We start from the raw sequence: 21,424 nt of genomic DNA on the forward strand, positions 1-21,424 counted from the left end.
ATATGTGGCTGGTGCCCTAGCCACTGAGCTACAGGCCCCAAGCCTGTATTAAACTTGCAATACAAGGAAGGAAAGGGAGCCCCAGGGACTCTGTGCCCCTCTGACCCAGAACTCTGCAGGCTCAAGTTGGGGCTTTGGTTGTCTCAATGCACGGCCATGCCCACAGCCCTGGCTCTGGTGGCCGGCAAGTCTCAGGGGCCTGTCCTCTCAGGGGATGGCTGGGCTGCGGCCAGGCTGGAAGAACGGGAGTGTGTGAACCTCACCAGATAATCCTTTTTCCCAGCAGCAGGAAGTACTTGGGCAGGCTGGGGGTGCAGACATAATATCTGTCATGGTCTTTGATTTTAAACATAATAATTGGCTTTGATTTAAACAAATCACTTTTATTTTAAAAATAAATTTCAAAAATAAATCATTCATCAAAGAACACTCCTGACTCCAGTTTCTCCCCAAGACAGTCACCCAAACTTTATCGGCATCTTCCAGCAGAGCTAATGACGCACATAGCTCCTGGAACAATTTCACACCTGCCCACACCAGGTGGGCCGGTCCTCAGGGTTCACAAGCTCCCCTGGGTGCAGCCTGGGTGTCAGGGCTCACTTTCATAGCCACACACGCATTTTTTCCACTTCAGGAGAAGGACATTCTTGCTTTTGCCAAACGTGTTTATGTCTTTGTCCAGACCCCTCTGTGATTATCAAGAATGGTATGAGCAGCAAAGAATGAAAACCAAACAAATAACTTGCTTCTTTCAAAAGCATTTTGACCCACAGCCAACCTTACACCTGCTTTCCTAAATGCATTTGTCCCTTAGATGCAGTGAGGTGCCCATGAAGTGACACAGGCATTCAGGGGACTCCAGGGACAGAACAAAATCCTGTTCCATGCAGCTCTTTCTATCCATCCCCACCATGACCACAGGACCCTTTGGAAGCCAAGATGGGAAGCACAGCTCCCCAGCACAGGACGGAGGACCCTGCCTATGCCAGCAGGCATCCACGAAGCAGTGGCCCTGAGAGGAGCCTCATCCCTCCCAGATCCACCAAAGTCTCATTTAGAAATGTGACCCTTACTCCAGTGTCCCAACCAGGAAGCTGTAGAAGGACACAGGCCCTTGATGCTCCTGCCCCACCTCCCACAGCCCACAGCCCTGACCAAGGAGGAGCCTGCCAGAAACAGGAGCACCTTCCACATTGGCCCTGCGTGGGGAACACGGACTGGTGGCCCCTATGGCCCTGGGAGGATGCCCGGTACAGGAGGGGCCTTGTCGAGCCTCAGCCATCATTATGTCTGGTCATTCCCAGGGGTCAGCGCAGATTCTCCCCCACAGCAGCGCTGTGGCCACAGGGAGACCAGTCCCCAGCCCTGAATGCTGGTCCAAGGAGCTCAGAGCCTGGCCAGGGAGACCAGTCCCTAGCCCTGAATGCTGGTCCAGGGAGCTGCAGAGCCTGGCCAGGGAGACCAGTCCCTAGCCCTGAATGCTGGTCCAGGGAGCTGCAGAGCCTGGCCAGGGAGACCAGTCCCTAGCCCTGAATTCTGGTCCAGGGAACTGCAAAGCCTGGCCAGGGAGACCAGTCCCTAGCCCTGAATGCTAGTCCAGGGAGCTGCAGAGCCTGGCCAGGGAGACCAGTCCCTAGCCCTGAATTCTGGTCCAGGGAACTGCAAAGCCTGGCCAGGGAGACCAGTCCCTAGTCCTGAATGCTGGTCCAGGGAGCTGCAGAGTCTGGTTCCGGCTTTTCCGGGGATGATGCCCAACCCCAGGATAGTCACTTCTGGAGTGGCTGTGAGACCACACCAGACCCTGGTGGAAGCCGGGCTGATGGAGGTGTACCCTCCTCTGTAGCACCTCCTAGACAGAGCAATGGCTGGGCAGGAGGCCCATGGGAGCTGAGGACAGTGACACTGAGGGCCTCCTTGGTGGGGTCACCTTGGATTCTGGTCATCAGGGACTCTGGCTGTGCCCATCCCGCCCAGGAAGTTATCGGGCTGGCTGGGGGTGCAGACTCAGAGCTGTGGGGACAGCAGATGTTTGTCCCCACCTGGAACCCAGCACAGCCACCCCTACCCCAGAGCCACCCATTCACTGGAACTGGCTCCAGAGCAATCTTGGTTTGCTGACTCCGAGTCCCAGAGCAGAAGCCACTGCCCACACCTGTGCTGTCCCTGCCCAGAGTCTGCTGATGCTTCATTTGGTCTTCGTGGGCCAGGTTGGTTTCTAGGCCCAGGCAAACCAGTCCTCTGTCGGCAGATAGGAATCTCTGCTCAGCTCCTTCCTTTCCTGACAGGCGGGGCTCCCACGACAAAAGCGCAGCAAAGCAAACACGAGTGGCAGCTCTCCTAATTTACTCACACATGAAAAGATTAAAACATTAGCAAATCAAAATCCGGATTATCCATAAGGCACTCTGTGCAGTGGAGACGAGTGAGACGGGAGGGACGGGGCATGGATTCAGTGTAAGCACAAAGGCTCCAGCAACAGGGTCCTCTGCCAATCTGCGCAGCTATGGGAACACTGGGTCCGCGATGCCATGGTCAGGGTTGCAGCTGAAAGCAATGGTGATGGCGTAGCGGGTGCCCCAGCGGACTTTCTCAACTCGGTGCAGATTCTCGGACCCTGAGGTAAAAAAGGAGACTCGACCTGGGAGAGAAGGTGAGAGGAAGTGAAGGTGAAGCCACACCATGGGGCCACACCCAGATGGAAGGTGAGAGGAAGTGATGATGGAGCCACACCCACAGGGCCACACCCAGACAGAAGGTGAGAGGAAGTGATGATGGAGCCACACCCCAGATGAGGCCACACCCAGACGGAAGGTGAGAGGAAGTGATGATGGAGCCACATCCCAGGGCCACACCCAGACAGAAGGTGAGAGGAAGTGACGATGGAGCCACATCCCAGGGCCACACCCAGACAGAAGGTGAGAGGAAGTGACGATGGAGCGACACCCAGACAGAAGGTGAGAGGAAGTGATGGTGGAGTCACACCCACAGGGCCACACCCAGAGGGAAGGTGAGAGGAAGTGAAGATGGAGCCACACCCACGGGCCACACCCAGATGGAAGGTGAGAGGAAGTGATGGTGGAGTCACACCCACAGGGCCACACCCAGAGGGAAGGTGAGAGGAAGTGATGGTGGAGTCACACCCACAGGGCCACACCCAGATGGAAGGTGAGAGGAAGTGATGGTGGAGTCACACCCACAGGGCCACACCCAGAGGGAAGGTGAGAGGAAGTGATGGTGGAGTCACACCCACAGGGCCACACCCAGAGGGAAGGTGAGAGGAAGTGATGGTGGAGTCACACCCACAGGGCCACACCCAGAGGGAAGGTGAGAGGAAGTGATGGTGGAGTCACACCCACAGGGCCACACCCAGAGGGAAGGTGAGAGGAAGTGAAGATGGAGCCACACCCACGGGCCACACCCAGAGGGAAAGTGAGAGGAAGTGATGGTGGAGTCACACCCACAGGGCCACACCCAGAGGGAAAGTGAGAGGAAGTGATGGTGGAGTCACACCCACAGGGCCACACCCAGAGGGAAGGTGAGAGGAAGTGATGGTGGAGTCACACCCACGGGCCACACCCAGATGGAAGGTGAGAGGAAGTGATGGTGGAGTCACACCCACAGGGCCACACCCAGAGGGAAGGTGAGAGGAAGTGAAGATGGAGTCACACCCACGGGCCACACCCAGATGGAAGGTGAGAGGAAGTGATGGTGGAGTCACACCCACAGGGCCACACCCAGAGGGAAGGTGAGAGGAAGTGAAGATGGAGTCACACCCACGGGCCACACCAAGATGGAAGGTGAGAGGAAGTGATGACGGAGTCACACCCACGGGCCACACCCAGATGGAAGGTGAGAGGAAGTGATGGTGGAGTCACACCCACAGGGCCACACCCAGAGGGAAGGTGAGAGGAAGTGATGGTGGAGTCACACCCACGGGCCACACCCAGAGGGAAGGTGAGAGGAAGTGATGACGGAGTCACACCCACGGGCCACACCCAGATGGAAGGTGAGAGGAAGTGATGGTGGAGTCACACCCACAGGGCCACACCCAGAGGGAAGGTGAGAGGAAGTGATGGTGGAGTCACACCCACGGGCCACACCCAGATGGAAGGTGAGAGGAAGTGATGGTGGAGTCACACCCACGGGCCACACCCAGATGGAAGGTGAGAGGAAGTGATGGTGGAGTCACACCCATGGGCCACACCCAGATAGAAGGTGAGAGGAAGTGATGACAGAGTCACACCCATGAGCCACACCCAGATGGAAGGTGAGAGGATTGATGACAGAGTTACACCATTGGGCCACACCCAGAGGTGAGAGGAAGTGATGATGAGCTACACCCACGTGCCACACCCAGACAGAAGGGGAGAGGAAGTGACAATGAGCCACACCCACGGGCCACACCCAGACAGGGCCTTCAGAGGTCTCAACAGGCTGACAGCATCACAACCAACCAACACAGCAGAGAAGTCGCCCACTGTGGGGACTGCTGGGAGGAGCCAGGACACAGACCCAGCAGAGCTGGACATCAACCGACGGGAAGGAGCCACAAGCCTGGGATGAGGCTGTGTGGCTATAGTGCCCCACGAGCCATTTTCCCCCCAACCCCATGCCCTCACCCCCGGCTCTGGACCAACCTCCTCCTCTAGGTCTGGCATTTTAGGGTATTGTTTCTATCACGTTCTGAGAACAACAACGAGATCCTCGGGGGCCCTGACAAGGATCAGCAACAGCAAGTCCAGGCAAAACATCCAGCAGCCAGCACTTGGCTGGCTCCCTTCAGGTGGGATAGCAGAGGAAGACGCGTCCAGCAGCCCTCATGACCAAGGCTGAGACGTCTGGGAGTAGAGTTCTTCCACATGTCTTTGTCAGGAGAAGCCGTGTTTATCTGCTTTACTGCCGGACCAGCCCTGCCCGCATCACCACAGCCCTTTTATGGTGAATGTCCCTGTGAAACACCCCAACCTGAGTGAGGAATGCGGAGGGCCCTGCCAATCTGCCCGGCGCCGGACATCCAGGACAGTTTCATTTCCCTCCAAAGTTAACTGTTGGAGACTGGATTTCCTCTTTCCACATCTGTAACTTGACTCTAAATCTTCCTAAAACTCCTTCCCAGTGGCACACAGCCTTCTAGTTGTCCACAGAGGAGCACTCTGCCTAGAAACTTAACAGCAGGAAAAGTCATGTGAGCACAACAGCAGCCTCCCAGTAAAGCCCCTCAGACTCTCGGAACACAGACAAGGCGGCTGGACCAGTCATGCCACCTCCAGATACCAAGGAAACAGTCTTCACAGGGTAATCTGGCGTCATAACACTTTCTGAGCTTATTTTTAATCTTTTTTTGAGGTACAGTCTCAGTCCGTCACCCATACTGGGGAGAAGTGGCATCATCACAGCTCACTGCAGCCTCCAACGCCTAGGCTCAAACAACCCTCCCGCCACAGCTTCCCAAAGTGGTTGGACTACCACTGTGAGCCACCAGGCCTGGCCTGAGTTTAATGTTTTTTCCAGTGTCAATCAAACCCGAGACACAGAATCGGCAGGCGACCTGACCATGCACAGCAGGGCCCTCCACCTCCCTCTGCCCACTGCAGACACTCACCACTCTCAAGTGTCTGCCAACATCCAGTAAGAGCAGGGGTCCCGGCTCAGCACTTGTAGCTCAGTGGGTAGGACACCGGCCACATACACCGAGGCTGGCAGGTTCAAACCTGGCCTGGGCCAGCTAAACAATAATTACAATTGCAACAACAACAAAAATAGCCGGGCGTTGTGGCAGGTGCCTCTAGTCCCAGCTACTTGGGAGGCTGAGGCAAGAGAATCGCTTAAACCCTAGAGTTTGAGGTTGTTGTGAGGTATGATGCCACGGCACTCTACTCAAGGTGACACAGGGGCTTCTGCAACCCTGCTACAGGGGCACCACTGAGCAGAGAGGAGGATGGAGGGTGACTGAGCCTCATGATTTGCAGGACAGAACGGAGTCGCCCACCTCTGGGCCACTCCAGCCTCATAGGGACGTGAGATTGGGAGTGGGACAGAAAGAGACCACATACAAGAGAAATGACTAGATCTTTCACAGCCAATAAGCTAAGCAAACTGTACGCAAGATCAAGACAAATAAATCCAAATGTGGGCACGTCATGGTCAAGCCAAGGGGATGAGAAAGTCAGAGAAAAAAAAGCTCATCACATACAAGGGATGGTGACCCAACAGCTGACCTCCCAGCAGAAACTGCAGACACCGGAATACATACATGACATTTTTATTTTATTATTATTTTAATTATTATTTTTTGAGACAAGAGTTTCATTTTGTCTCCCCGGGTAAAGTGCTGTGGCATCATAGCTCACAGAAACCTGAAACTCCTGGGCTCAAGCAATTCTCTTGCCTCAGCCTCCTGAGTAGCTGGGACTACAGGTGCCCGCCACAACACCAGGCTATTTTTAGATATCGGGTCTCATTCTTGCTCAGGCTGGTCTTGAACCTGTGAGTTCAGCAATGCACCTGCCTCGTCCTCCCAGAGTGCTGGGATTACAGGCATGAGCCACCATGCCTGGCCATAAATGACATTTTTAAAGGGCTGAAAGGAAAAATCCTATCAACCCAGAATTTCATATGCTGTGGAAATAGCCCTTTTAAAAAAGATGAAATAAGGGCATTTTTCAGAAAAATCATTGCCAGCTGACTTGTGCTACAAGAAATGCTAAAATGTTAAAAGCAGCTCAGGGCCCATAGTACAGTAGTTACAGCACTGGCCACATACACCAAGGCTGGCAGGTTCGAACCCGGCCCAGGCCAGCTAAACAATAATGACAACCGCAACCAAAAAATAGCCGGGCCTTGTGGCAGGTACCTGTAGTCCCAGCTGCTTGGGAGGCTGAGACAAGAGAATCACTTAAGCCCAAGAGTTTGAGGTAGCTGTGAGCTGTGACACCACAGCACTCTACCGAGGAGTGACATAGTGAGACTCTGTCTCAAAAAAAAAAAAAGAAAGAAAAAGAAATGCTAAAAGCTAGAGGGAAATGATTCCAGCTGAAAACCTGGATCTAGAGGAAAGAAATGATGAACAACTGGGAAAATATGAAACACTTGTGTATCTCTTCTTGTTAATTTACATACAAGTTAAATAAGGAAAAAATGATAACACCACAGCATAAGGTGGGGTTTATAACATATTTAGAAGTAAAATATATGACAACGAAACCACAAAGTTGGCTGCCATAACCAGAATGGCATACTCAGGGGTTTCACATCTGCTAAGGAGGGGAATCACATACTTTGGCATTTATTCTGATCACTCGGTAGATTCAGCACAACCCAAAACAAAGTCCCTTCAGGCATTTTATAGAAATGAATGAGCTGATTGCAAAGTTTATAAGGAAATGCAGCCAAAACAATTTTGAATAAGAACAAGGAAGACTGACCACCTATTTCCAAGACTTAATTAAGCTGCGGTGTGGAGCCCATGGGGGACCTGCAGAGCCATGGTGTCCACAGAGGTCAAGGTCCAGACACAGAACCACAGACATGGTCTGTGGGTTTCTGACAAAGGCCTCAGGATCCCTGACAAGGGAAGATGGTCTCTCCAACAAATAACGTTGGAAGCACCGGATCTTCACATGCAACACAGCAACACTGACCCCTCCCCTCACACCAGACATCCACAGCATTTCAAAATTGATCAGAGGCATAAACATAAAAGCTAAAACCATAAAGTCTCTAGAAATAAATGTAGAAGAAAAATCTCTACAATCTCAGGGCAGGCAAAGATTTCTTAGGCAGGATCCAAAAGCATGAAAAATGAGTACATTCTACTTCACTAAAATTCACAGGTGTTTTTCTCTTCAGAAGGCACAGTTAAGAAAATGAAAAGGCAAGCCATACTCTGGGAAATAATACATGCAAAGCACATACACAGCAAAGGACTTTTGTGCAGACTGTATAAAGAACTTTGCACACAAGAGGACAGACCACCTGAAACGCAGGCTAGCCATGGATGACACTTTCCAAAAGAAGATGCTCAGATGTTAAAGGGGCACATGGGCAAGTGCTCAGCAGAGAAATGCCAAGGGCTCCACCTGCAGCAGGCAGCCTCTGAGATGGCCCCATGACCCTGAGTAATCCCTCCCGGTGTGGCCTGGGCCTAGTGACTCCCTTCCAATGAGCTGAATATACTGGATGTGATGGGCAGTCCCTCCCAAGATGAGGTTATGAAAGACCATCCTCCCGGCACACCCACACTCTCCTTGCAGCCGGCTGTGCCATGAGCTGCCCTGTGGACAGGCCCACGTATTGAGGAACCTCGGGAGGCCTCAAGCAAACAGCCTACAGGGCACCAAATCCTGCCCCAACCATGAGCAAAGGCTGGAAGCAGGTCCACCCTGCCTGGCCTGAGGTGACAGCAGCCTGGCCAACACCTTCATGGAGCTGCAGGCGAGGCCCTTAGCATAGGGGCTACTAAGCCACGTCCAGGCTCCTGACCCACAGAAACCAGGAAGGAAAGGATGTTGGCTATATTCAGACAGTAAGTTTTGGAGTGATTTGTTACCCAGTAACAGATAACTACTCTACCACCTGGATGACTTAAATTTAAGGCAAAAGATTCTGACCTCTGAAGATGTACAATAATAGCTACAGGTTGGCACTCCGTACCAGGGCAAGCATAGCCCTGTCTCAGGACCTGGCAACCCTCTCATGTAGATCTAAGCAAGAGGAGTGAAAACTAGCATCCAAAGACGTGGCCACAATTATCTGGGGCAGCTTTGCCTAGCAGAGGAGCTGTGGGGCAGAAGCCAAGCCAGGCCTTCTCGTCCAGCCAGGCCGAGAGTGAGTTCAAAGGGCTCAACTTTGGTAGAGGGAGACTACAACTTTCTGGACAAACACCATGACTGGTGACCCAGAGGGGCAGCAGAGGGAGAAAGGAGGAGCTTTCAGAGTCCAGAAAAGCTAGTGTTTTCTTCCAACTGTATCTCGACTTCAAGCAAAGTGACTTTCTGTCCCTTTGTCTGTGGGATGGACCTTGCTGAGACCCCAATGGGGCCAAACGCTGATGTCTCTGCAGAGAAAGGAGAGCCATGGGGACTCAAGTGCCTATGGGACCGCAAACAAAAGGCAGGACGTTTGTACTGCTGGGATACAACTTCTCCCACCTGACACGCTGCGGCCACTGAGCACCCTGCCTGACACCGCAGGCTGGGCTCTCTGGGGGCCTACAGAGAGAGTGACGCTCTGCTGAGCACAAGTTAATGTCACAGGTGCTAACTCTTAGATAAAAGGCTAACCCAGGCTTCTTTTACATTTACTGAACCAGCGAGTAAGATTTCCACCAGCTTTGACAGCCGAGAAGTCCACAGCAACTAAAGTGAGGGTTGATGCTATAGAAGTGCCCTGGCAGAACTGAAGGGCAGGACATTGGCCACTGGAACTATGTTATCAGCAGTTGGGAGAGTGTCGTCATCTGCCCAAGTGGCAGCAAGCACAGGTCACTTGCCCATCAAGGCTACCACCAGCACACTAGCCTAGGGGCATTTGTGCTGAGGGTGCCCAGGTGCCTGGGACAACACCACTCACCTGGCTCTGAAAACCTGAAATATTCAGAACTCAGAAACATGAGCTTTTTGGCTTTTTACTATCTTCAGTAAAGGACAGTTGTCCCTACCCTCACAGCAGGGTGTAGGGCAGCAGCTGAGGAGCCACATGTGTGAAATGATCCCCATTTTTGGAATCTTGCACACCTTTGTCCTCATGGGCAGCAAGGGTCCCCATGTGACATGTGACTCCAGCCTCAGCACCAGAAGCTCCCCTGGCACTTGGTCGCTACATCTTAGAACCCATGAGATGTCAATAGGAAACAGAGCTGCGCTGGGACACGTGGCAGGGACCGTGCTGGGGAGGAGCGGCTCAGCAGGCCTGGGCTGGCCACTCTGAGTGCTCTAAAGAAAGGCCCTAGCGGGCGGCGCCTGTGGCTCAGTTGGTAAGGTGCCGGCCCCATATACCGAGGGTGGTGGGTTCAAACCCGGCCATGGCCAAACTGCAACCAAAAAAATAGCCGGGCGTTGTGGCGGGCGTCTGTAGTCCCAGCTACTCGGGAGGCTGAGGCAAGAGAATCACTTAAGCCCAGGAGTTGGAGGTTGCTGTGAGCTGTGTGATGCCATAGCACTCTACCGAGGGCCATAAAGTGAGACTCTGTCTCTACAAAAAAAAAAAAAAAAGAAAGGCCCTAGCTCCCAGGAATGACCTGTGAGCCTTGGTAGGTTCTGCCAGACAGAGCATCAGACGGTCCACACCAACAGTGAGATGTGACAGGATCTTGGCCACATGGTATCAGCTCTAGCTCCAGAGAGGCTGCAGACTGGGTCACCCACATAGGTGGTCCCTGCCAGTGTCACATGCTGCTGCATGTCTATGTCACACGATACCACATGGGAGAATTGGGGCTGTCGGTACAACTCCAGGATGTGACAACTGGAAGGTCGTGCTTGGTCTGCCCTGGACTCCACCTCACGGGCCTCTTCCCTTGGCAGATTTTAACCCATTTCCTTTCACTGTGATAAACTAACTATGTCTAACAACTTTGCTGAGTTCTATAAATCCTCACGGTAAATTGCTGGACCTAAGCATGGTCTTAGGGACTCATAAACATAGGACTCTGTACCTTTCTCCATAAAGTTTCTCTGTAAGGAAAAGTCTCAACCTGCCTTGGGATCTATCCCTGTCTTGTATCTGCTGGCAACTTCACGCACATGCAGCTATGAGCCACATGGTCAAAAGGGAAACACCTTCGCAGCCTCCTCTAGCCCCCTGTGCCAGGCTTGCTTGGTCACCCCACTTAAGTCACCTGAGAACTCTGCTCACTACAGAATGACTCTGTAAAGGCTCCCACTCAAACCACGTTCCCTGCAGAGCAGAGGGAGGCCCTTCCCCACTTGGGGGCAGGAGTGCTAGGCAGCCAAGCCTCCGGCTGCACAGCCACCTGCAGTGTGAGGAAACGACGGTTCTCTCCTCACCTCTTTGCCCAGGAAGGCTGTCCACTCTCTTCTCAGCATGACAATCATGCCTGCGAAAATGTCAATGTGCTCCAGAGATGACCTCCCCACCTGCACTTCTGAGCACAGTGGTGCATTACAGCTGCTGCAACCTCAGCCCTTGGGCTCACACAACCCTCCCATCTCAGCCTCCCAAAGCGCCAAGACCACTGGCCTGGGCTGCTGTGCCAGGCTGAGGTTTGTCTTGTGACTACATGAATGGTCGTCCATGGGGTAGGAGCCTGGGCTCAGAATTTCCTTCTTCCCACAGTCTGATCAGTTTTGTTGGTGTCCAAGGGAAGAAAGCCATGAACTCACATGGGCTGGCTGGGTGGAAGGTGTGGGTGGGGACCCATCTCACACAAAGGAGCCCGCGCCTCGTGGAGGTGCAGAGCCCACGGAGCTGTTTCCACAGATGAACAAATCATGAATTCGGGGACATGTATGAATTTTACCACATTTATAAAATATAACACATGCTTATCCTTTTCATGGCTTTATTTTGAATGTGCCCCAAAAATGGGCTAAGAGGGATGCTGGTATCAGGGGCACACCACTGGCTGTGTTTACGTCTCAGCAGGTAAAGCTAGAAACCAAGTCAACTCTACCACTGTGGCCACTGGCCTGCAGGGGCCTCAATCCCAACCCACACACAGCCCTCTGGTCTGGCCAAGCTGTTACCAGCCAAGGAGAACACTGCGCCCAGGGGCCACTCGGCAGTGATGACAACACTGTGGGGCCAAGGCAGACACCCCAGCAGGTAAATGGTGCTGAACTGTGTGGGGTTGCCTGGACCAGGGCATGGGCTGAGGTTCAGAAGGCCACAACAGGGATCCCCTAGCCCCAAATACCTGCCAGGACCTGGGCTTATGGGACAGGATGATTTATCTGCTCAGCAAACGCTCACCGGGCACCATAAGACCCAGGGACACAGGGGCCAAAGCTGGCACCCTGGGCACACAGTTATCATCCTCAGTTCAACGAGGGTGTCCAAATACTGACCTTAGGGGGGCACTGTCTAATCTTAGTTGGCTCAGTCCCTCTGAGAAGGGGATTGGCAGGGGAGCACTCCAGGGGGGGTACGGGTTGGACCCCCACACTACCAGGGTGACACACACCCCGCAGGCGGGCAGGCAGGCTCTGGGGCCAGTGGTAACATGGGCCACAGACACCAGCCTCCTGGGTGTTGGGACCAGTCGTGGACCCAGTAGACACTCATCCCCGAGCTGACACCAAGCTGGCAGCCACGACACAGCAGCGCTGAGTGGGACCCATCCCTCGCCCACAGCGGTCTGTGGACCACCTCCCACTCTAAGCCCTGCTGGCCACTCCGCCTACCTGCTCTGGGCTCCACCGTCCTGTTGGCTCCCTCCTCCATGAACACAAACCGCCCTCCGCCAAAGTCCTCCTGGTAGTCGGAGAGGTATAGCAGCGAGGTGTAGTCAAAGGAGCCGTAGGTCACCTGTGGGGTAAGGCCAGGAGGGAGTGGGTCAGACTGTCCTGACGCCCTGGAGGAGCAAGGCCCTCACATAAGGCTTGGTGTGCTCCTTATCTCTAGAGAAGGGTTGGCTCCGTCACACCCTCAGAGAAGCCGGTTGAGCCCACAACCTTGTGAGCCTTTCCTAGGATTTCCCCTGCAGCAAAATGTCCGAGCCACTGTGAATGTTCTGCAAAGGTTGTGTGTGTGGGCAGGGAGGACACTGGGCTGGTTCCCACAGTGCCGGCCGCAGCGTCCACAGGCACCTCAGCCTTCACTGTCAGCACAAGGGGATCAGGAGCAGTAGTGAGGTGGTTTTGCTTATTTCCTCAGATGTGGGACAATCACACACATTCTTAAAAGCCATGTGTGGTAAAATACAACATAAAATTCACCATCTGAACCATTTTTAAGCACAGCTCAGGGGCATGAGGCACACCCACATCACTATGCAGCCGCTACTTACCCCCCTTCCCCTGAAGCTGCTCCACAGAACACGCCCTGATCCTTTCACTGTTCCTCTGTCTCCATGAAGGTGACTCCTCCAGGGCCTGCTGTAGTGGGTCACACACAATGAGCGTGCCCAGTGACTGCTGACCCCACTCACTCCATGTCTGGGCCACCCTGTTCTCCCCCACCCTTGTGGGCCACCCGCCGGGCTACCTGCTGGGGAGGGGCTGCTGGGAAGGGTGGGAGACGCACACAGCTGTTCACCTTTTTGTAAGTTTTTCACTTTTAAACTCTGTAGGTTGCATTGGCTTCTTCAAAACAATCACACGTAAGCTGAAGCATGCTGGCGGACCTCATAGCCAGATAGCTGCCCCCACGTACAGCGTGAAAATTGCCCCTAGGCCTTACACAGTTCTGTTTCACTGAAGCAAATGTCTTTGCTAGTCAGAAAAACACAAATCTGGCTCGGCACCTATAGCTCAGTGGGTAGGGAGCCGGACACATACACCTAGGCTGGCAGGTTGGAACCTGGTCTGGGCTGCAAAACAATGACAACAGCAACAACAACAAAATAGCCGGGTAGTCCCAGCTACTTGGGAGGCTGAGGCAAGAGAATCGCTTAAGCCCAGGAGTTGGAGGTTGCTGTAAGCTGTGATGCCACGGCACTCTACCAAGGGTGTCATAGTGAGACTCTGTCTCAAAAGAAAGAAAAACACAAATCTTCAGATACTGCTGCTCTGCTTCCTGAAAAACATACGAGATCAGTCTAGGGCCACAGCAGAAGTTAGGAATAACGTGGGCCAAGGAGAAGCCACATCCCTCACCCTTCCTAATGAGGCTGCTTGTGCAGGTGAGATGGAGTGAGTGTAAGCATAGAAAAGAAGGGGACTCCCTCCCTGCACGGCTGCCACAGCTGTTAGAAAGGACATGGTTCTCCAGCAAGGCACTGCCCATGCCGCCCGCTGCCCACTCACAGCCCTCCCAAAAGGAGGTGTTTAAAAGTATTCTCAAACCTTTGGGTTCCTTTATTTTTCTTGTTGCCTATCTTAATGCCAAATAGCAGAGACCAAGACAGAGTGAGCTGAGACAGACCACAGCAGCAGCCTCTGGAGGCTGCACACACTGCAGAGGCAGCAGCGGCAGCCGGCCAGACTACAGCCAGCCCAGGAATGGTGACCTGAGTTCCATGGGCGTGGGCCCAGTGCAGGGGCCACACCCGGGTATGGGCAGCACAGTGCTGTGGGAGCCTCTATTTCCAGCAGAGGTTGGAGAGAGGGGGGAGACCATCTCCTAGCCATAGCCCCAAAGCTACAGCCTGGTGCCATGGACACAGGGGCCCCTGCAAGACTCTCAGCTAGAGAAATGGAGCATGGGCCCTGCTGGCCAAAGGCTGTGGGGTCTCTTTATTTTTCCTCTCTCTTCTCTTGCTGCTTCATCTTGAGGGTGGTCCCAGGTCACACAGAGTATGCTCTAGCAGAAAGAATAGGAAAGGGTGCCTTGGGAGCCAGAGAGTATGGGGGAATCCCCAGGAGAGCTGGGAAAGGGAGCCCTAAATGTGTGTGTGTGGACTAAACATGTCTTTGGCCTGCCCCACCCCCAGCTCAGGGGCAGAAGAGACAAAGCAGAGTGAAGGTGACACAGGGGCCCCAGTCCATACCCTGTGTACTGCCAGGGTGACGTTTGGGAATTGGCTCTTTGTGGATGTAATTAAAGATCTTGAGATCATGCTGGACTTAGGGTGGGCCCCGGATCCCTTGACTGGTGTCCTTAGAAGGGAAAGGACAGGGAGACTGAGGAAAGAAGGCCACGTGAAGACAGAGGCAGGGATCGGGGTGAGCACGACAAGACAGGGACACCAAGGATTGCCAGCACCACCAGAGGCCAGACAGGGGCCTGGAACAGATTCTTCCCAAACCCATAAGGAGGAACCAGCCTGATGACATCCCAATCCAGACTTCTGCCCTGTGGGAGAACAAGCATGTGCTGTGCTGAGCAGGCCAGATGTGGAAGCTGCTCATAGCCGCCCTGGGCTGACATGCAGCTTCTGACTGCACTGTTGAGGTGCTGGGACCTACCAGCACCTAGCAGGAGAGGCACTTCCTGCCATCAGCCGCTTGTAGCAAAGCTAATAGAGGCTCTGGGTCTAGATTTTTACAGGAGGCCACAGGCTATGGATAGTCTTCATGACTTCTAACTCCACCGGGCCTCCTGAGCAGTGACCTTGGAGCCCAGCACAGGAGGGAAACAGGTGTTTAAGGGTGGACAGCATTCCCTGCCTGCCACCAAGCCTGGCAGAGAGACAGGTGCGGGCCTTCGGGTCCTTTCTGCATCCACTGCCTCCCACACTCCCATGCCACTTTCTCCTGGCTTTACCTTGGCAGAGGCCCCTATGGCCCCTGTGTAGCAAGGGCCTGTGTAGCAGGCCCTGGGAAACAGATGTCCTGTCACCCAGGACACCCAGCACTGCTCTCTCTTCCAGGAGTCACCCAACCTCTGTTCCCTCTGGCGTCTCTGAGATGAAGGCCTCCCTGGCTGTGGACTTGGAAAAGGTGAAGTCTCTGTACATCCTATCAGCCGGCTAGCGGGTGCAGCTCTCCCCAAAACAGAGAGAGACCAGTCAAGTGTCTCTGCAGGAAAAAGGAAAAGACTATGGCTACACCTGGCCTGTCCATTACTGAGTAAGCTCTAGAGCCCACAGCTCCAGAAGCCAGGAGTCTGGGATGTGTGGAAGCTCCTTTGGACCAGGGAGGGCTTCTCTAGACCCTTTCAGCTCTTTAAGGATTATATTCTTAACAAGAGTGAAAAGTCTGCACAATGTAGCTGAACGTGAAACTCCTCCCAAGGTTGTATCTTCAACAAATGTCTCCAAAAGATTTGATAAATAGTGTAAGAGAAAAGCGAACCACAACAGTCTCTTCATTAACTTTGCCCGGACATTGCCTGGGCATTTGTGTATTTGCAAAGCCCTTTCCCCCAGTCCTCACCCTGCCCTACTCAGGAAGTCCAGAAGTTGTGGGGCATCAGTGGAAGGTGAGGTGGGTGGGGTGGCCTGGGCTCATGTGGGTAACAGAGGAGCCCGCTGTCACTGAAAGGGTGAGCAGGATGCCGTGGACAGGGCGGGCTGACATCTAACTGAGAGGTTGCACGCGGAGAGAGTCACATTGAAGGGAACAGCAAGTGGTAGAACCATGGCTGTGGCTTTCCCAGCACTAGGAACACACAGACCAGGTGGGAGCAGGGTGACTCCAGAGCCGAGCTCCCCAGGAAAGAAAGACTTCGGTGCTGTAGAGCCCCAAGTGTCCCCGGAGCACGTCCACTGCCGGTCAGCCAGTGTACCAGGGGCACACACCCATCCACACCATGAGGGTCAGAGTCTGTGTCTTATGGTACAAAGATGTGGGAGGCAACTCTGCTCTGAGACAGTGCAGTCACCTTGCCAAGGGGAGTTCTCATGGGGACTGTGTGGGTGGTGGGAAGCGACAGATGTGGGATGTGCAAAATTAACCTTCAGAGTCCACAGCCATTCATGCTGAGGACTGAGAGCTGCATGGGGGAAAGTGGTCTCCTTCTGGCACGGAGCTGGTAATAGGGAACTATGAGCCTGCCTCTCCGGCTCTGCCTTAGCTTGTAGGACTCAGCAGCTGTCCAACAAATTAAAATGGCAGATTCGGCGCCCATTGCTTAGTGGTTAGGGCGCCAGCCACATACACCAGGGCTGGTGGGTTCAAACCTGGCCTGGGACTGCTAAACAACGATGACTACAAAAACAACAAAAAATAGCTGGGCCTTGTGGTGGGTGCCTGTAGTCCCAGCTGAGGCAAGAGAACTGCTTAAGCCCAAGAGTTTGCTATGAGCTGTGACACCACAGCACTCTACTGAGGGCAACATAGTGAGACTCTGTCTCAAAAAAACCCTCAAAAACATAAAAATGGCATCCAAAGACTCAGGCTTTGGGGCATGAGACATCACTGCTGAGCCTGGGTCCCAGGGTCTTCTTAATGTGCAAGGCGGCCACATTCTGTGTGTGGAGCCAGGGCAAGGTGAAGGGTGCTGCGCTCCAAAGAAACACCAGGTGACCCTCCAAGCACACAAAACTGCGAGGCAGCCCCTCTGCCTACCCAAGGGGAACATGACACAGGCCACACGCTGTGTGGACCACACCGTTTGAAGGACAAAGGCCCTCAGCCGGCCCTTCCCCCACATTGCTTCCTCCCCTGCACTGCCATCTGGGCAGTGGGTGGGTGACTCCCCACCACAAATCCAAGGCATTGCTAGTCGCTCCACACTGGGGAGGAGGTGAGGCAGAGTGCCTCCCACGCCACTGGCATCTGAGCACGGCTGACTCCCCACCACACATCCAAGGCATTGCCAGTCACTCTGCACTGGGAAGGAGGTGAGGCAGAGCGCCTCCCACAACACTGGCATCTGAGCACCGCTGACTCCCCACTACACATCCAAGGCATTGCCAGTCGCTCTGCACTGGGGAGGAGGTGGGGCAGAGCGCCTACCACAACACTGGCATCTGAGCACCGCTGACTCCCCACCACACATCCAAGGCATTGCCAGTCGCTCTGCACTGGGGAGGAGGTGAGGCAGAGTGCCTCCCACGCCATTGGCATCTGAGCACGGCTGACTCTCCACCACACATCCAAGGCACTGCCAGTCACTCTGCACTGGGAAGGAGGTGAGGCAGAGCGCCTCCCACAACACTGGCATCTGAGCACCGCTGACTCCCCACCACACATCCAAGGCATTGCCAGTCGCTCTGCACTGGGGAGGAGGTGAGGCAGAGCGTCTACCACAACACTGGCATCTGAGCACCGCTAACTCCACACCACACATCCAAGGCATTGCCAGTCACTCTGCACTGGGGAGGAGGTGAGGCAGAGCGCCTCCCACAACACTGGCATCTGAGCACCGCTGACTCCACACCACACATCGAAGGCATTGCCAGTCGCTCTGCACTGGGGAGGAGGTGAGGCAGAGCGTCTTCCATAACACTAACATCTGAGCACCACTGACTCCCCACCACACATCCAAGGCATTGCCAGTCACTCTGCACTGGGGAGGAGGTGAGGCACAGCGCCTACCATAACACTGGCATCTGAGCACCGCTGACTCCCCACCACACATCCAAGGCATTGCCAGTCGCTCTGCACTGGGGAGGAGGTGAGGCACAGCGCCTCCCACAACACTGGCATCGGAGCTGACTCCCCACCACACATCCAAGGCATTGGCAGTCGCTCTGCACTGGGGAGGAGGTGAGGCACAGCGCCTCCCATAACACTGGCATCTGAGCACCGCCGACTCCCCACCACACATCCAAGGCATTGCCAGTCGCTCCGCACTGGGGAGGAGGTGAGGCAGAGCGCCTCCCACAACACTGGCATCTGAGCACCGCTGACTCCCCACCACACATCCAAGGCATTGCCAGTCGCTCTGCACTGGGGAGGAGGTGAGGCAGAGCGCCTCCCGCACCACTGGCATCTGAGCACCGCTGACTCCACAGCACACATCCAAGGCATTGCCAGTCACTCTGCACTGGGGAGGAGGTGAGGCAGAGCGCCTCCCACAACACTGGCATCTGAGCACCGCTGACTCCACACCACACATCCAAGGCATTGCCAGTTGCTCTGCACTGGGGAGGAGGTGAGGCAGAGGGCCTCCCGCACCACTGGCATCTGGGCCCCTTCCTCAGGCCATCTGGCTATTCTGCAAGACTCAACAGACAAACAGCTAAGGAACAACTGGCCTCAGGACTCTACAGCAGGAAGTGGAGGCAGACAGGGGCTTCTGAGACTCTGCCAAGATATCACAGTACAAATCCTAGGTGGAGAGGTGAGTTGGAGTTTGACTCTCATTGAGAATGCACTGAGGTGATGCAGGATTACTAGTGCACGACCTGCCCCCAGGGCAGATCCATCTGACTCTGTCCTGGATGCACTGAGGTGATGCAGCATGGCCAGTGCACCACCCGCTCACTGGGCAGATGCATCTGACTCTGTCCTGTATGCACTGAGGTGATGCAGGATCGCCAGTGCACCAACCGCTCACTGGGCAGATCATCTGACTCTGTCCTGGATGCACTGAGGTGATGCAGGATCGCCAGTGCACCACCTGCTCACTGGGCAGATCCATCTGACTCTGTCCTGGATGCACTGAGGTGATGCAGCATTGCCAGTGCACCACCTGCCCACTGGGCAGATCCATCTGACTCTGTCCTGGATGCACTGAGGTGATGCAGGATCGCCAGTGCACCACCCGTTCACTGGGCAGATCCATCTGACTCTGTCCTGGATGCACTGAGGTGATGCAGGATCGCCAGTGCACCACCCGCCCACTGGGCAGATCCATCTGACTCTGTCCTGGATGCACTGAGGTGATGCAGGATCGCCAGTGCACCACCCGCTCACTGGGCAGATGCATCTGACTCTGTCCTGGATGCACTGAGGTGATGCAGCATGGCCAGTGCACCACCCGCTCACTGGGCAGATGCATCTGACTCTGTCCTGGATGCACTGAGGTGATGCAGGATCGCCAGTGCACCACCCGCTCACTGGGCAGATACATCTGACTCTGTCCTGGATGCACTGAGGTGATGCAGGATCGCCAGTGCACCACCCGCTCACTGGGCAGATCCATCTGTCTCTGTCCTGGATGCACTGAGGTGATGCAGGATCGCCAGTGCACCACCCGCTCACTGGGCAGATACATCTGACTCTGTCCTGGATGCACTGAGGTGATGCAGGATCGCCAGTGCACCACCTGCCCACTGGGCAGATCCATCTGACTCTGTCCTGGATGCACTGAGGTGATGCAGGATCGCCAGTGCACCACCCGCCCACTGGGCAGGTCCATCTGACTCTGTCCTGGATGCACTGAGGTGATGCAGGATCGCCAGTGCACCACCTGCCCACTGGGCAGATCCATCTGACTCTGTCCTGGATGCACTGAGGTGATGCAGGATCGCCAGTGCACCACCCGCCCACTGGGCAGGTCCATCTGACTCTGTCCTGGATGCACTGAGGTGATGCAGGATCGCCAGTGCACCACCCGGCCACTGTGCAGATCCATCTCTCTCTCAAAATAGGCAATAGGATCACCACATATTGAAGTAAATTTCTACTTTCTAAATAATCCACAAGTCAAATGGAAATCACAATGAAGAATAGCAAGTATGTTTCTTTTCAGACACAGAATCTCTCTCTGTCACCCAGAGTAGAGTGTCTTGGCGCCACAGCTCACAGCAACGTCAAACTCCTGGGCTCAAGTGATTCTCCTGCCTCAACCTCCCCAGTAGCTGGAACTACAGGTGCCCGCTACAAAGCCTGGCTAGTTTTTCTTTTTTTAGTAGAGACGGGATTTGGTTCTTGCTCAGGATGGTCTGGAACCCCTGAGCTCTGGTGATCCTCCTGCCTCAGCCTCCTAGAGTGCTGTTATTACTGGTATGAGCCACCATGCCTGGGCTTAATTTAATTTAATGACATTTAATTGAATGGTTATGAAAGTACTAATACAGAAACTTGGATGCAGCTAGAGCTGTGCTCAGAGGCAAACTTACTGCCTTGCTTAGGGAAACTAGGGAAGACACGGGCCTCCTCTATGGGCCTCAGAGACCACACATGGTCCCTAGAAATGTCCCACTTAGAAACCACATCCTTGGGCGGCACCTGTGGCTCAGTGAGCAGGGCGCCGGCCCCATATACCGAGGGTGGCGGGTTCAAACCCAGCCCCAGCCAAACTGCAACAAAAAAATAGCCGGGCGTTGTGGCAGGCGCCTGTAGTCCCAGCTACTCGGGAGGCTGAGGCAGGAAAATCGCCTAAGCCCAGGAGTTGGAGGTTGCTGTGAGCCATGTGATGCCACGGCACTCTACCGAGGGCAATAAAGTGAAACTCTGTCTCTACAAAAAAAAAAGAAACCACATCCTTGCCAACCACCCACACCAAGGACAAAGGGCTTGTGCTGTCCCCCTCCCATCTCCTGGGCCTCACTGGGCCACATCCATCCTCCTGACCACATGACATGGCAGGCCAGAGCAGCAAACCAGCTGTGCGTCCAGAGCCCTGGAGGCTGCTGGTGACCACGGTCCCTGTGGCACACAGCCTTGCAGAGACCCCAACTCTCTAGGTTGTGACCCACTCCTCAGTGGAGCCGAGATGGTCTCTCTGGTTATTTATTTATTTTTTTTCTTTTTGTAGAGACAGAGTCTCACTTTATCACTCTCGGTAGAGTGCCATGGCATCACACAGCTCACAGCAACCTCCAACTCCTGGGCTTTAGCGATTCTCTTGCCTCAGCCTCCCGAGTAGCTGGGACTATAGGCACCCGCCACAACGCCCAGCTATTTTTTGGTTTGCAGTTCAGCCGGGGCCGGGTTTGAACCCGCTACCCTCGGTATATGGGGCCGGCGCCCTACCGACTGAGCCACAGGCGCCGCCCATCTCTCTGGTTATTTTTCACTTTAAATTGTCT

General features: G+C 54.5%; 1 protein-coding gene and 1 long non-coding RNA gene across 2 annotated transcripts in view; one reads left to right on the plus strand and one right to left on the minus strand.

The window, feature by feature from the left end:
- Positions 1–362: 362 nt before the first annotated feature.
- OGFOD3 (2-oxoglutarate and iron dependent oxygenase domain containing 3) overlaps positions 363–21,424 on the minus strand; it is a 38,523-nt gene continuing 17,461 nt past the window's right edge. Inside the window, exons 8-9 of the mRNA XM_053571023.1 lie at positions 12,363–12,486; positions 363–2,638 (exon numbers count right to left, since the gene is read on the minus strand). Of these exons, the coding sequence (XP_053426998.1) occupies positions 2,502–2,638; positions 12,363–12,486 (261 nt within the window). The 3' untranslated portion in view covers positions 363–2,501. The remainder of the gene's footprint in view (positions 2,639–12,362; positions 12,487–21,424) is intronic.
- Positions 3,681–8,293, plus strand: LOC128571280 (uncharacterized). Its single transcript, XR_008375724.1, has 3 exons — positions 3,681–4,111; positions 4,216–4,267; positions 4,365–8,293. It is a non-coding gene; the product is annotated as an uncharacterized LOC128571280 (long non-coding RNA).

Source organism: Nycticebus coucang, chromosome 18, assembly GCF_027406575.1.
Source record: "Nycticebus coucang isolate mNycCou1 chromosome 18, mNycCou1.pri, whole genome shotgun sequence".
Taxonomy (NCBI): domain Eukaryota; kingdom Metazoa; phylum Chordata; class Mammalia; order Primates; family Lorisidae; genus Nycticebus; species Nycticebus coucang.